Here is a 17,167-nt window from a genome sequence, read left to right as displayed (position 1 = left end):
GTGAAACCCCTGTCTCTACTAAAAATACAAAAAATTAGCAAGGCATGGTGATGCCTGTAGTCCCAGCTGCTTGGGAGGTGGAGGCAGAGGCGGGAGAATCACTTGAACCTGGGAGGCAGAGGTTGCAGTGAGCTGAGATCTTGCCACTGCACTCCAGCCTGGGCAACAGAGCGAGACTCTATCTCAAAAAAAAAAAAAAAAAAAATTAAAAAGGCAAATCTGTACTTCGAAGTATAACAATTAAAAGCCACTTGATTTAGATTTTTAGATTCAGTTAGTCAGAATACACATTGTCTATGAGTATATAAACCAAATTGTTCCATTAGTCTTAAGGATAGAAAACCACCAACCCTGCCTTTGACACACTGACAGTTGGTTGAGAAATCATTGAGTCTTTGTCTTGAGGACTTTCTACGTGAGACCATAAATAAGAGGAAATGTCATCTAAACAATGTTAATATCTACATTTATTTTTCTGTCTACAGGTGCTTTGGTAGACATGGTTGAGGATACAAAGATGTGGCAAATTTTTTTGTTTGTTTTTTACTTTTCCTGAGTTGAACATAAGTTAATAACCAAAACTCAGACCTCCACTGGAAAGCCAGTTTCTTCGGTACCATTTTTTAATATCTGTTCTAACATCCCAAAGGTCAGGAATAAGAGTGGTGACTGTTTCAGCCCATAGGCAGCATCAGCTCTGGTTTTCCAGAGAAAGACAGGTGCTGAGTTAGACTGCCAATAAAATAACTTATTAGAGTAAGTGATATTTTTTCTAACATTTCTCTCTTATGGGTTAGCACAGTATTGACTGTACAATGATTTTAATTCAGTTGAAATTTAGAAGTATCCAGATTAATATTCTGCCCCCCCCCAAAAAAAATATTTAAAATTGGGCAGACTCTTGTGGTCTCTTAGATCCTCTGGATTCTTCTAAATTTCAGTTACAAGCAGAAAAATTCTACGCAATACACCATTTTCTTTTAACAAAGATGGAGGGTTTAAGCCCATTCTTAAGCCCTAGGAATCAGGGAAAAAATACTTGATTAATTCAGTATGATTTGTGAACTGTACCTTTTTCATAGGCCTGAGAAGGCAAAAGGTTGGTAAAGTCTTCGCTTGGAAGAACAGGCTCAGGGATATTGATTGAACGAAAAGGACTTCCTTGGGCTTGGGCAGGCCCGGCCTGGGAGCTGTGCTCTTCTTTTTGAGTTTTCCTAAGAAAGAGAAACAAAGACAAGGCTATTCTGGTTCTTAATATCTGATAGGTTACGAGGAGATTCAGTTCAGAACAACTCAAGAAAATGTCTGAATTATTAGGTTGAACTATATAAATTGCTATTTTTGAAAATTAAAAGTGGTCAAATACTAGCAATTCATATGGTTCAACTTAATTCATCACCTCAGCTGGAGAAAAAACTTCAAATATTTACAAATCACCCTTCTAATTATAATATCCACATTCTTATTTTTTTGTTACTGGCTTCCTTCTCATCGGGATCTTTAGAGTTTGCAGTGGTGACAATTTGCTTGAAATGATTTATGTTTGCTTAGCAATGCAATTCAAAAGTACCAGGAAGCAGCAAATCCTCTCCTGAAAACAACCTATTCTCCAAGGTCACACACATATTATTCCTACATTTCTATTTTCAATTTGATAATATTAAAAACACGTAAGTTGAGCACTGTGGCTCATGCCTGTAATCCCAACACTTTGGGAGGCCGAGGCAGGAGGATCACTTGAGCCCAGGAGTCCAAGACCAGCCTGGGAAAACATAAGGAAACCCCATTTCTACAATTTTTTTTTTTAAATTAGCTAGCATGGGGGCCACACCTATAGTCCCAGCTACTCAGGAGACTGAGGTGGGAGAATCATTTGAGCCCAGGAGTACAAGACTGAAGTGAGCTGTGATCATACCACTACTCTAGCGTGGGCAACAGGGCAAGATTCTGTCTCCAAAAAAAAAAAGAAAGAAAAAAGGAAAAACAAAACCACAATCACATAAGTGACAATAAAGATTATGTATGTTTAATGGTGAAACTTTACTTGATTCAACCTGGTCCAGACATCGTTTAACATAAATTTATTTTCAACCCTAGAATTAAAATAATAATTGCATTAGAGACATTTTACAAAATTAATAAAAAAAGAAAATCACTGATGGTGCCACTATCTTAACACAACTATCATTATTTTTAAGTGTATCTTTCTAGTTGTTATTTTACATATTTTTATACTTGTAATCAAAGCATTCATGCCATTTTATGTCACTTTAATTTTACATATCATATTAAATGGATTTTTCTATGTAATAGGTACCATCTGTCTTTCGTATTAACCCATTTTATAATTCTATAACCTCCGTTGCATGCCGAGCTGTGGAGCACAGTGGCCAGCAGGCTGTATACTGAGAGTGGGGAAGGTGTTCCGGGTGCCTCTGCAGAAGCCATTGCTTATGGGTTTGCCTTTGGTACATTTTTAAAAGACACTCACTTGGCTTTAACTTTTCGAGATTCTCTTCGCTTCTCCTGTTGAAGCTGTTCGATTTTCTGTTGCATTTCTTCTTGTTTGGAGGTAATGGCTTGGATCATCGACATGGCATTGCTCAGTTCTTCCTAAAAAAATAAGAATTGCTATGTTTTAACGTGGTACATGGGTTAGCACAGTATTGACTGTACAATAAATTATTTTTAATTCAATTGAAATTTAGAAGCATCCAGACAACTATCATTATGAAACAAAGACAAGGTTATGCTGGTTCTCAATATCTGATAGGTTATTATGGGTAATGTATGGGTTATATGTGGGGTAAAAGTATATCACATAATCTAGCACACTGTACACTTTAAATACATACTTATTGAATGAATGAGAGATTTAAAAAATTTATACTTCCATTGTGGCATCAAATTTTAACACAGAGCTACAAAAAAGAAAACATGAAAGATATTTTTCCATGATAACTATGAATGGCCAAGAGGAAAAATTCTTATATTTGACTGCTATGGAAAAAGGCAAGTTTTCTTTTTTCTTTTTTTTTTTTTTTTTTTTTTGAGACAGATTCTTGCTCTGTCGCCCAGGCTGGAGTGCAGTGACATGATCTCAGCTCAATGCAACCTCCACTTCCTGGTTCAAGTGATTCTCCTGCCTCAGCCTCCCAAGTAGCTGGAACTACAGGTGCCCACCACCACACCCAGCTAATTTTTGTATTTTTAGTAGAGACAGCGTTTCACCATATTGGCCAGGGTGGTCTTGAACTCCTGACCTTGTGATCCGCTGGCCTTGGCCTCCCAAAGTGCTGGGATTACAGGTGTGAGCCACCATGCCCAGCCAGAAAAAGGCAAGTTTTCTACTCCTGTTACCGAGACCAAAATTCTTTTGTCAGCAGGGAAATTAAAGAGGGGCCTACCTTGAAATAGTTTAATGAATTCTTCATCTCAGTAACTTTTTCTTCCATGGAACATCTGCAGCTCTTAACCTTTTCTTCCAAAGCATATTCTCCATGTTGAATTCTTGACAGTTCTTGCATTGCTTCTGTGAAGCCAGTTTTGAGTTCGGAGGCCAGTGCCTGCAACTAAATAACGCATGAAAAGTTAATTCAATTTGCTGGAAATTCTTATAAGTGGCACCATTGGCCCTTGAATTTTTCTTTTGTTTGAGAAATGAGGCTCCTGAAAATCTACAGACCTCATTTACTAGTGTACTTCAGTTTGGACAACTTAAGACAACCTTGGTCCCGTGTATCTAAGAAAAAGAGTGTCTTCTTTATATACAGCACATGCTGAAGCTTGATAAATGACAAGAAAACAAGCTGTTAATTAAGTTTACAAGTGCTTCTACAAGCTTCTATTTATTCTAACACCTTTGATTAAAATGAGATTTGCTTGAAAAGAAACATGTATGTGAATCTTGATCCAATAACTCTTTGAATTCTGTGAAAGAAGAAAATGGGTCATATTCTCTCTGGTTATTATGCGAGGCAAGGAAATTCAGTTCTTGTTTTCTTAAGAAATTAAAGAATAAACAGAAACAACTAAGCATAACTGAGAATTTATTTGAAAGGAAAGAAGGTTTTTTTTTTTTAAAAAAAAATGCTCTTAGATGATATCATGGGAAAGGAGGTAACAGTATTTTCAATGACAGTGGGCTTTAACTCATAAGGAAGGCACAGAAATATCTGGTAGGGTATGGTAGGAGCTCAGAATGTTGTTGATGGTGATATGAATCATCTTCAGCAGTCAGTCCTGGTCATGTAGGTCAACTTTGACATAAAGAAAGAGGTGTTTGGGATCAGGTAGGGTACAAATCCTAGTTCTACCCTAAAGTACTAAGACCTTAGAAACGTTGGTTAACTTTTTTGTAGCAGTTTTCTCATCCATAAAATAGCTATAATAATATCTATTTCACAGGGCTGCCTTGAGAATTAAATGAGTAAACGTAGGTAAGCGGCCTACCATAGCACATGCTTGGTATACAGATGTTCAAGAAATGTTCATTCTTCTCCCCCTTTAGGTGGTAAATCAAAAAGTTAAGCACAAACAGAAATGTGGAGAAAATGGAGCACTTCTAAAGTTCAGTTTTATTTATTGAACAAATGAAAAAAGCATTTTCAACAGACAGTAAGTTAATAATAACAATAAGATAATAACATTACTTTCTTGACATTTATGATCTTACACTCTGTTAAGTAGAGGAACTCTTAGCTCCACGTGTCTCTTTAAAACAGAACCATTTAGAAGGTTTATTCTATAATCAAGTTTTGTTGTTGTTGTTGTTGTTGTTGTTTTGTCTTGTTTTGAGACAGGGTCTTGCTCTGTCACCCAGGCTGGAGTGCAGTGGCATAATCTCGGCTCACTGCAAACTCTGCCTCCCGGGTTCAAGTGATTCTCCTGTCTCAGCCTCCCAAGTAGCTAGGATTACAGGCATGTGCCACCACACCTGGCTAATTTTTGTGTTTTTAGTAGAGACGGAGTTTCACCATATTGGTCGGGCTGCTCTTGAACTCCTGATCTCAGGTGATCCAACTGCCTTGGCCTCCCAAAGTGCTGGGATTACAGGCGTGAGCCACTGCGCCCGGCCTCAAGTATTTTTACTTTAAAGGAATGAAAACTAAAGTCCAGATACCTTAACAAATTTCTTTGAATGTGTATTTCTGAAAATTTTCAGAATCAGGTCATCCACATGATTCCCACCTGCAATGGCACCTCCCACTCACTATACAGTGACTTTGTCTCCTATATCACATTTTAAAAATATAGGATTTTGTGGTTCATTGTGCCTTACAAAGGATTGCTGGGAATAGAGAGAAATAAGAGGAACCAGAGAGATCATTTTGAGGAAAAAAGCAGGGCTTGTCAAGTATTTGGGGCTAGAAGGCTGGGAAACATCATGAGCAATCTATTTTTCATTTCAATCATTTTTAATTATAATGAATCTTTGCAATTGATTTTGGCTTACATCCTAACTCAGTCATCATGGTGGATTAAATCACCAGATCAACCACTTTCTGATCTGGTAATTTTTCATTATGTAAATGTATCTTCTGTAAGCAAAATAAACAAAAGTGATGGCTATATAACATCAAATCAAAAATGTATGCAAGTTTTAAAATTGGAAGAAGGAAAGCTGACATTCTTCTTAGTAACATTCACTTAGGTTTCCTGCTTGGGGGAAAAAAAAAAAGGGGAACCACTACCCAACAGAAATAGGTTTCATTATCCTTGCTTCCTTAGGCAGAGTTTTCTGCAGAGACCAAAAGGCAGCAGCAGACTCCTAGGAAAAGGACCTTCCTGCCTGCAGAACCCCAGCTCTCAAAAACTTACTGAAATTTCCCCTAACAGCCAGGTGACATAGGAACTCTGGGAATTCTGAAGCTCTTTTTGAGTTGTGTGCCCATTTCCTACCAACATATTACTCTGAGCTCCATGGGTACCTGCCACTGAAGTGTTGCTACTGCTTTGTAAACAGCTTCACAGCCCTGACCAGCCAGGGAGGGGAAGCCGTCAGGAGGACACACACCTGATACAACACGTCACTTTTAAGATGCTGAGGGATCTTAGTCTCTTTAGCCCCTACAGAGTGCTTTTCAACTATCAACCTGACCACTCCCTTGTAAACAATAAATACTGTGAAGACACGGTCTTAACATCTTTTCTCTGCTCTCTCTTCAGCTTTCTTTTTTGACAGCCCACAGCCCACCCCAAGGATTAGAAACGGGTGTCTACCTTGTTCTCCAGCGAGTTGAACACGTTCCTCATCTCGTTGATTTTTTCATGAAGCTGCTCTAGAGAGGTTATGATCCCTCCATCCTGCCGCTGGAGGCGGGCTCCCACTGGAGGTAGGTTCAGGGAAGACTTGTACTTCGAAGCCTACGGTACCACAGAGGGCATCTTAGGCTCAAAGAAATAGGGGAGAGGAGTCCGAATTCTTCCTATTTCCTGCTCTTAATTTCTGATTCTCAATTTTCTTTCTTTTCTTGGCTTCTTAACTCTTCTTAAGATGAATTTTAGTCAGTGTCTTCCAATTTTTTTTTTCATGAGAGATCCCTCAGGCCTCAAACTTAATTTTCACAAATTTCAACGTGTGTTTTATGGGCATTTCTTCCTTTTTGCCACATTACCCAGGCCAGGAGGCTACCAAGAGGTAAATTAGGGGGACTGGACCTGTGGCTTGGGAACCTTGCAAAGTCATAAATGTCAAGGTTTGGGAAACCTCCCAATTCCTACAATTCTATAAAAGCAAAAGCCAGGTGTTTCGCAGTGGTACATACACGATGGCAAGGAGGCCAAGGTAATTGCTTTGGATTCCCCCCTAAACCAGGGTCACTGCAGAAGCAACAAGAGTTTTCTGCCAACTTCCATCTTCCAATTGTAGGGCTCTTTATTGATCCCCAGAGGTGCAATGATTTAAAATAGAAAGTGAGGAGCAAGTAATCTGAATGTCGAGAGTAAACTTCCCGTATCTACTCCTCTACATTCCCTGCAGAGGCTGACCCTTCAAGTCATTCTTGCAGGGCCTTATTGAGACTGACATGCAGCCTGGTGTGCTGGAACTTTATCTTATTGATCCCCGGATACACCACAGGCCTAGAAGAGTTAACTTCTCTAGTATCAGAAGAATATTCCTCAATGGCAAAAAGAGACTGAGTCTCAATCAGGATTTACAAATCCTAGAAAACTTTCAACGGCAGTGTTGATGATGAAACCTATTACTGTAGGACTGGTTCCCATAGTGTTTCAGTTAGAGGTCCTTTTGGAACATCACTTATTTTCTTAAATTATTTTCATTACGGAGAAAAATAAAGAAGAAAAAAGAGAATTGCCAAATAGAATCATCCCAAATTTCATTATTTCAGTACAACCATTAACACTCACATTTCCTTCTATTTTGTTCTATGCATATAAATGCAGATGTTTATATGGTTGAAATCACACTGCAGATATATTTTGATTCTACCTCTCTTTTTTCCCTCCTAATATTCTAATAAGGCATTTACGATAACCTTCAAAATTTTTCTAAATGTCTACGTTTGATGGCTACATGATATTCCATCCTATGAATTTGCCAGAGTTTACCTACCCATTCACTTTTGTTGGAAATTTATGTTGCTTGTAATTTTTCAGTGTTATAACTAATGCTGTCATACTATGTTTTTGTTTTAAAGTTTTGTATATATTTCAGATTATTTCCTTAGAATAAATTCCTAAATATGAAATGCCTGTGGGTCAAAGATGTCAGGTAGTGTTTGACCCAAAGGGAAAGCTACTATATCACAGGGAGGCAATATATTCAACTAATTAATAACTATGCAAATTATATTTGACCAGCGGATTTGAAAAGTTATAGCAATATGGCTGTATATTCTTGGAAACATTATATGTGATATGTAATGTCCTAAATTCATGGATTTAGAAAAACATACCTTGAATAATAAAATATATAAAACAATAGAAATAGAAGAAGCCACAGTGTTTACATTCCTAAGACTACAAGTGAGCTTAAAACACAGTTGGAGTTGAAATCATTAGTGTGAGTGTTGGACTAGCATTAAATTGTGCAGTTACTATGTCTGTTGCCTTAATTATGGGATCCCCTCTCATGTTAATGAGATCATAATTTTAATAATCCATATGCAAAATGAAGTAATCTAGGGTGAAATGATACCATCTGACTCGGGAAAAGAGATCTGATTCAACGACTTTGAGAGGGGTATGTGCAGTGGACAAAGGATAAGAGAAAAAGGAAATACGGAATAGACTTTTCTAAAAGTTTCTAACAATTACACACACTCACCAGAACTAAATATTATTAATTATTATTTGCTAATTAGTCAAAATATAATACTCCTTATTTTAATCATTGCTTCTTTGAGCTTCAACTTTTTCTTCGCTATCTATAATTTTACTTTGGTAAATTGTCTGTGTTATTTGCTAATTTTCTATTAGGGTTTTAGAAGTTTCCATTTTTATTGACCTTCATGAACTACTTATTTATAATTAAACCTTGAAATATTTGTTGTGTCTTTCTGATTTTGTCATTTGCCTCTGAATTTGTTTAACATTTTTTTTATGGAAATAGTTTAAATTGTAATGTGGATGAATTCTCAAATCTCTTTCTTTGTGATTTCTTCCATTGCTTTTTAACTTAGATATTTCACATTTGGAGACAAAATAAATACTCACTTATTTTAAAATTTTATGGTTTGAATTTTTTATATTTAAGCCTTTAATCCACTTTGGCATTTGTTTTGATTGGGGTATGAAGTGAGGATCTCTTCTTTTTTTCCAAAGAACCAGACAAAAATATTTCCAACACTGTTTGGCACAAGACTGAATGACTGCATGAGACCTCTTGGCTCAAAGCAATACAGACATCTTGTAATATAGTCATCCATTCATTCATTCAACTCATATTTATTGAATATGTATTATATGCCAGGCATTGTACTTTACACTGAGAATACAACAGAGAGCAAAATGGACTAAATTCCTGCCCTTAGAGCTTACATTCTAGATGAGAAGACAGAAAATTAAAAAACAAACAAGATGATATATACGATAATGTCAGGTAGGGATAGGATCTATCCAGAAAATAAAATGAGGTAGAGAACTACCAAAATATTATATTTTGCTTCAGGTGCCCTCCCTTCTATTATAGATCTTATTCTATTATGGTTAACTCCTCCCCAGCTCCCTCCTTTCTCCTTCTCTTCTTCTTTCTTTACTTCTCCTCTTTCTTCTTCTTCTTTTGGTTAACTGTTGCTTGGAGTAAACAGACTGGGGCTTAGGAAGTGTTCTTTTAAAACAAGGATGGGTTATAATAGCATCACAGAGGTCATATAGACCAACTTCATTTCCATTGCTTTGTGTGTTCCACTGCGAACAGATGTACTAGGATTTGTAGTGCAATAAGATAATGAGGCCACCCCCACTGCAGCTATATTTAGCCAACATTCAGGGAGTGACCTACATAAAATCTATAATAGACTTTAAATCATACCTGACTTTAAAGAGGTACTCACACTCATTCAAATGTCATACACAGGTCAGATGAGAACAGAGGGGAGGTGGACAGGGAAAGCGTCTGGAGGACTTGGACCAGTGAGGCATCAAAGCAGCACTGAGTGAAGACCCGTTTTTTTTGCTTCTAGGCCTTTGTTCAAGCTAGTCTCCCTGCCCAAAACAACCTTACCTATACCTACTTGTCAAATGATCAACTTGTCCTTAAGTACCAAATCAAATCCTCCAGTCAATACTAAATCATCCCTTCCCCACAGAATTTTATCAACGCCTCTATCACAATCCTTTCAACAGCCTACCTTGTAAGAACTATTATTCTATGTGTTTTTCAGGTTGTGGACACAGAAAAATCAATGAGAATGTCTGTTTCATCTGTTTAATCTGCCATGAGGCCAAGCAGTAGACTTTGCACATAGTAACTGCCCAATAAATGTGTATTCAGTTGAAATGATGCTGTTTCCCCCATTCATCCTATAGCTGGCCTGAGTCTAGGGGCAATATGGTTAAATCATGTTTCCATAATCTTGTGTTGATTTGCTCCAGTTTGGTCTACAGCAAAGATCTCTTACATGATAATTCTGGGAACTAGTTGTCATTTTCACTTTACCGTCACTTAAACTAGACAAATCTAAATAATGTTTCCCCTAAACTATCTAGTCTTCTGGACTCCTGTATTTCTGCTTGAGAGAGTACTCTTTTTCCCAGTGACCAGGGCTTAAAACCTTAGATCAACTTTGAAAGCATCCTTTCTCCCAACCCCCACCAAGCTCTGTCAAGGTTTTCTTCCTTTTCACGTATTCCAGGAAGCACTGCCTGAAGTCTGGAGAGGAGCATGGGTTTCCCTAGCCCAAGCTGCTTTTATATTACAAATTATGTCAGAATAAAGTTTCATGATTTTTAAGAACAGAGATGTACTTTAAATTTACAGTTGGGAGACAGAAGCCAAGTGAATACCACTTAGAGGACCAAAGCAATCTCATATGACTCTTACTGCAAAGATGTTTTGCAGAACTTTCATCTTCCTTGTAAAGCAAATTGTTCCCATTGTTTAAAAAGAGCTTGAAAGTTTTTCCTGTACAGATATTTGAACATTTGCAATGTTAGCCCCCTTTTCATTCTCAATTCTCCCTGCTAAAATAGAAAAGAAAGAAAAACAGATCTTGCCCTCTCCTCTCTGATGGAAATGTTATCTTGCAGTGTAATGGCCATGGCGATGGGGGCAGCAAGCAAGAGAAGCAGAGTTGAGGTCGGGGTGATAGTGCTGCATTTCATAAACGGGATAACTTGTCTTTCAATAATGAGTTCTCAGCCAGGCACAGTGGTGCTCACATATAGTCTTAGCTACTCAGGAACCTGAGCTTGAGCCCAGGAGTTAAAGACCAGACTGGGCAACACAGCAAGACCCTGTCTCAAAAAAAAAAAACAGTTATCGCCAAAGTGCACTGTGAGTGGCGAGACCCACTGAGGTGCCTGTCTCGGAGTCCTGTTAAGAGAACAAGTGCAATGATATATGTGGAAGTGAGTGCTAAAAACATCTACACGTAAAGAATAGTGAGTCATCACTGTTATACATGGGAGCATTCGAAACAATCGATTTGTCTTTACCTGGTAAATCTGCGTGGAAGGATTATTCACCGGCATATGTTCATTCTCTCCTGCAGGGAGAAAAAGCTTTGTTCAATCAACACTACTCATTCTGTCCCTATCCTCTCCAGATACATGCAGGGAATAAGGAAACTTACAGGATCCTACATTTGTGCCTGCATGACAAGAAACCGATGATTCCAGAGGAACAAAGAATGAGCTGAAGTAGGTGGTGTCCATATTCACACATCCTAATCACTAAACCGTTATCTACCTGATATTCTCTTGCAATAGAAAACCACGTTTTACCACAGTAGGGAAGTTTCTCAGCCAAACTGAATGATGTGTGATTACTAAATAGCCAGAAAGGAATTTGCAGGAAGTGTCTCCCTTATGTTCTTGAGGCTAACTGAAATTGACCTGCGGGAACAGTTCTACAGTCAGGAAGGCGGCTCTTCACCAGGCACTTACTGATCTCAGCAAGCCTGCATAGAATATCCTCTACTTCCCCCACCTCTGATCTTTGCCAGACTTCTGAACTCTGCCCTGCTGTCACTGCCAAGTTCAGCTAAGGGAATCTTGCTGTCCTCCTGGGCAAGAGGCTGATAGAAGGAATTGTCAACGGAAAGGTTCTGGGAAAGATGCAGGCAGAAGAAAACAGTAATGTATAATACTAGACTTCAGGAAGCACAGGGCACACACAGAGAAAGTAGTAGGTTGTAGAAAACCATTCACAGGCCAGGCGCGGTGGCTCACGCCTCTAATCGCAGCACTTTGGGAGGCCAAGGTGGGTGGATCACCTGAGGTCAGGAGTTCAAGACCAGCTTGGCCAACATGGTAAAACCCTGTCTCTACTAAAAACACAAAAATTAGCTGGGTGTGGTGGCAGGCACCTGTAATCCCAGCTAGTCGGGAGGCTGAAGCAGGAGAATCGCTTGAACCCGGGAGGTGGGATTACAGTGAGCCAAGATTGTGCCATTGCTTTCCAGCCTGGGCAACAAGAGTGAAACTCTGTCAAAAAAAAAAAAAAAAAAAGAAAAAAGAAAAAGAAAGAAAGAAAGAAAAGAAAGAAAAGCAAAGAGAAAAGAAAAGAAAACCATTCACAACCTAGGGAGAAAAAGAGGTTGGCCTAGAATGCACTTTCAGAACTACATTGGTTGGCCATAAAGATGAGGCAATCCATGTAAAACATTCAGCTAGTTGCTTATCCATTTAGCTTCTTCTCCAGTGTGTCACGTTATATGCATCAAGCAGTTTATAGAGGAAGCCCCTGGTTGCAAACATTTGGTTGTGTGGATGTGTATATTGTTCTCCTAAGGCATGCTGGTACGGGAAACCCCTCCAGCCTCAGTATTTAAGTCCATAAATAATATATAACCTTAGCCCAGAATTTATACACACAGCAGGCTGTCCCTATAAAATCCATATGATTTGAGGTTACCCAAACTTCCTGCATAGGCTTGAGTAAAGATTATTTAGACAATTTCATACTATGTCCCAACAGCCTGGTATAATAGCAAGAATCAGGGCTTGGGAGGAAAGATCCAGATCCCAGACCTAACTTTGATACTTTGTAGTTGTCACCTGACTTCCCTATGACTGTTTCCTCTTCCGTAAATTGGAGATGATAACAGAATCTACTTCTATATAGTTGTTTCTATATGGTAAAGATTAAAAGAGAAAGCACTTATGCTTCTAGGCTAGTCTAGAAGATGATAGATGTCTAGTAGTTGAATCTGTGTCTTGGCCTTACCCAGCAAGTTGTTCTGAGGGAGTCCTAAAGTTATTGCTAAGAACAATAAAATAACAACACAGACCAAATTCTAATAGCATTTCCTATTTTTTCAGCACTCAGTCTATATTCTTCATAGTCATTACATGATAGGGAAATGAAAATAGTTAACATACTGTCATGTCTCGAGACAGTGGTAAGACAAAGCAAAAACCTACATTCCTTGAATCCTAAGTCCTAAAACAAGACATGGGAAAAATCTGACCTTGCTTTGTTTTGGTTTTTTCCATAGTGCCGGTTACTTCTCTTCTCCAGCTTATTCTTCAACATTGCATCCTCATCGTCCTGCCTCAGGCCACCTCCTCTTCCCTGCACCTGTCAATTCAAATCAAGAGTAAAGGATAACAGGTAAAATTGTCAAAGAAACTGGATTTACTTCATATATTAACTTAAAAAAATTGAAATGAACAGAGCTTGAGATGCATGCAATTTCAGAAGAGGAAAAATATTAAGTTGAGTAAACATTTAGCATAAAGGTAAATACATTTTGTGAATACATATGAAATTCATTATTCAAATTCAGGGTAGTTTTTCAATATGCTACATTCTTTTTTGGATCAAATCAATTAATTAAGACATATTGGTTTTACTAGCAAGTTATAGTTTAAGGAAATTTTCTTTTTTTTTTTTTTTTTCCCACACAGGGTCTTGCTCTGTCACCCAGGATAGAGTGCAGTGATGCAATCATGGCTCACTGCTGCCTTGACCTCCTGGGCTCAAGCGGTCCTCCCACCTTAGCTTCCCAAATAGTTGGGACCACAGGCATATGCCATCACACCTGTAATTTTTTTTTTTTTTTTGTAGAGGTGGGGTCTCCCTATGTTGCTCAGGTTGGTCTCAAACTCCTAGGCTCAAGTGATCCTCCAACCTTGGCCTCCCAAAGTGCTGAATTACAGGTGTGAGCCACCACACCCAGCCCCAGGGAAATTATCTTAAGGAGAAAAATTTGAGCAGATATGAAGGCCAATACATCTGTTTCTATTCCAGTAAATAGTATGTTCCTTGATAGCCTTGTCCCCACTTTTGGCACCTGGTAGACTCCTTTGCACCCAGGAAATGCTTAGCAAACAGGCCATGTCTGATGTGACCATTGGACATGAAGCTGCAAAGTCAGAATGCAGTCCAGCACACAGTCAGTGTTGTGGATACTGGCCCTCTTTTCAGCCATCCAGCATTTTAACCCTTTCCTAAGTTTGAAGAATTCCCCTGACTTATGAGACTTGATCAGATGCCTCCCACTATAGAGGCTGAAAGCACCAGGTTCTTCTAGCCTTCTTTGCAGCTAAGGCATGACAGATATATGCCTAGGACATACCACTCAGATGCACCTATCCCAGTTAACACTGGCAGTTGCAAAAAGAATTCCTAAGGCAGATACTCAATATTCTTTCTACCTTCTAAGACAGCAGTGGCAGCGAGGGTGGTGGTGGTGACCATTATCCGTTACAAACATATTAGGAAATTCCAGGTGCTACTTTCAGTGCTTTCCTCACTAGAACAGTTGTACTATGTGATTTAGGCATTGCTGCTGGCCATAGAATCCCAAACTCGATTCTCCAGCCTCCCAGCAATTCCGTGAGCTGTCCCTCTCCTTTCAACAAATTCCTCTGCTGCTTAAATCAGCCAGAGATTGTTTTCTGTTGCTTACAACTAAGAAACCTGACTGAAACAATACAAATATATGAACACTATCCAAGATTAAGAAAACACAAGTTTAAACTTTGTTCATCACTTAGAATAGACAAATCTAATCTATAGTGACAAAATGCAGATCAACAGTTGCCTAGAGCAGGAGGTGGAGGGATAACTGGGAAGAGGCATGGGGAACTTTTTTTTTTTTTTTGAGACAAGGTCTCACTCTTGCCCAGGCTGCAGTGCAGTGGCCTTAGGATGGCTCACTGAAGCCTTGAACTCCTGGGCTCAAGTGATCCTCCCATCTCAGCCTCCTGAGTAGGTAGGACTGCAGGTGGAGGTCACTGTGCTTGGCTAATTTTTTTTATTTTCATAGAGACAGGAGTCTCACTATGTTACCGAGGCTGATCACGAACTCCTGGGCTCAAGCGACTCTCCTTCCTTGGTAGCTCAAAGTGCTGAGATTACAGTCATTAGCCACTATGCCTGGCCGCACAGGAAACTTTGTTGGATGATAGAAATGTTCTACTGCTTAATTGTGTCAGTGGTATATGGGTGCACAAATTTGCCAAAACTCATTGAATGTATGTTTTAATTGGGTGCATTTTATCTTACATAAATTATATCTGAAGAAAGCTGATTTAAGACTTCATTATGGGCTGGATGTGGTGGCTCTTGCCTGTAATCCCAGCACTTTGGGAGGCTGAGATGGGCGGATCACTTGAGGTCAGTAGTTCGAGACCACTCTGGCCAACGTGGTGAAACCCCGTCTCTACTAAAAATACAAAAATCAGTCTGGCATGGTGGCAAGTGCCTGTAATCCCAGCTACTCAGGAGGCTGGGCAGGAGAATCACTTGAACCTGAGAGGCAGAGGTTGCAGTGAGCTGAGATCAACCACTGCACTCCAGCCTGGGTGACGTAGCAAGACTCTGTCTCAAAAAAAAAGGCCGGGTGCAGTGGCTCATGCCTATAATCCCAGCACTTTGGCAGGCCAAGGTGGGTGGATCATCTGGGGTCAGGAGCTCCAGACCAACCTGACCAACATGGAGAAACCCTGTCTCTACTAAAAATACAAAATTAACTGGGCGTGGTGGCGCATGCCTGTAATCCCAGCTACTCAGGAGGCTGAGGCAGGAGAATCACTTGAACCCAGGAGGCAGAAGTTGCAGTGAGCTGAGATCGTCCCATTGTACTCCAGCCTGGGCAACAAGAGCGAAACTCTGTCTCAAAAAAAAAAAAAAAAAAAGACTTTATTATAAAATATGTAGTGCATCCAGACCAAAAGAAAAAGACTTTTTATTCACATGCTGAGGTTTATAAAGCAAAATAATAAGTTGGCAGGGTGGGAGGGTACACACAGGTAAAAAGCCATTGGAAAACAGCTACATGGTTATAAATGAGGAATATAAAGAAAGGCCCAAAGTCAAGGCCATATGCTGTTTAAACTCTAGCACATTTTTCACTTGTAAGCATGAAAGTTATGGCAAGCTAGGGCATCTTCTCTAACTATCTTGAATCTTTTTTCGTAGCTGATACAAACATTTCTAAGATGAAAGCTTTCTTCTCCTTAGCAATTGTTAATTTACTTGACATCTAATCCATTCTAGGATGAATATAATGAAATCACAGAATATGACCGTCAAAGAGGTTCTAAGAACATTATTCTATCCAAGTTCTTCATTTATTAAAGAAGCAAACGAGACCTAAGGAGGGGAAGAGAAGTGGCCTGCCCAAAGCCACCAGCTTTAAAAATGGTCTTTAGAAGCGATTTCTGTTACTATTTGGGGGAAGAAAATCTTTAAATATGCAAAGTCATACCTTTATGGGATTTTTGTGGGTGATTTTTCCTGGAGATTTAATCATTAATCTACAACTAATTGAAAACAAACAAACAAACAAAAACAAAAAACCCATATATCATAGGTAAAATGAAAACTTACACATTTTCTGAGCTAGAATATCCTCATGCTTACATGCTCACATATGTACATGTGACCACTTATTTCAAGGCATAAGACTTTCTTTTATTTTATTTTTTGTAGAGACAGAGTCTTGCTTTTCCCAGGCTGGAGTGCAATGGCATGATCATAGCTCAATGTAACCTTGAATTATTCGGCTTAAGGGACCCACTTGCCTCAGCCTCCCAAATAGCTCAGACTACAGGCATGTTCACCACGCATGGCTAACTTTCCACTTTTTGTAGAGACAGTGTCTCCCGATATTGCCCAGATTGTTCTTGACCTCCTGGCCTCAAGCAATTCTTCCACTTTGTCCTCCCAAAGTGTTGGGATTACAGGCATGAACCACTATGAGACATAATAAACACGTGTGATGGATAGTGAGTTAGAAATTTTATTTAGTAAATTACAAAAGCAACAAAACTACATTAGAGGCCGGGCTATGGTGGCTCACGCTTGTAATTCCAACACTTTGGGAGGCTGAGGCAGGTGGATACCTTGAGGCCAGGAGTTCAAGACCAGCCTGGCCAACATGGTGAAACTGCGCTCTACTAAAAATTTAAAACTTTGCCAGGGGTAGTGGCACACACTTGTCATCCCAGCTACTCAGGAGAATCGCTTGAACCCGGGAGGCAGAGATTGCAGTGAGCCGAGATTGCGCCACTGCACTCCAGCCTGAGGGAC

The 17,167-nt window shown here is 39.3% G+C and overlaps 1 protein-coding gene across 1 annotated transcript in view; it reads right to left on the bottom strand.

Annotated features, from left to right (window-relative positions):
* Positions 1–17,167, bottom strand: part of ARHGEF33 (Rho guanine nucleotide exchange factor 33) — an 85,689-nt gene that overhangs the window by 42,877 nt on the left and 25,645 nt on the right. The window contains exons 3-7 of the mRNA XM_025355033.1: positions 13,098–13,207; positions 11,122–11,171; positions 3,408–3,572; positions 2,492–2,613; positions 1,072–1,214 (exon numbers count right to left, since the gene is read on the bottom strand). Coding sequence (XP_025210818.1) covers positions 1,072–1,214; positions 2,492–2,613; positions 3,408–3,572; positions 11,122–11,171; positions 13,098–13,122 — 505 coding nt within the window. The 5' untranslated portion in view covers positions 13,123–13,207. The remainder of the gene's footprint in view (positions 1–1,071; positions 1,215–2,491; positions 2,614–3,407; positions 3,573–11,121; positions 11,172–13,097; positions 13,208–17,167) is intronic.

Source organism: Theropithecus gelada, chromosome 13 (genome assembly GCF_003255815.1).
Source record: "Theropithecus gelada isolate Dixy chromosome 13, Tgel_1.0, whole genome shotgun sequence".
Classification (NCBI taxonomy): domain Eukaryota; kingdom Metazoa; phylum Chordata; class Mammalia; order Primates; family Cercopithecidae; genus Theropithecus; species Theropithecus gelada.
The sequence above is the reverse complement of the archived record's forward strand: the minus strand, read 5'-3'. Positions and strand labels throughout refer to the sequence as shown.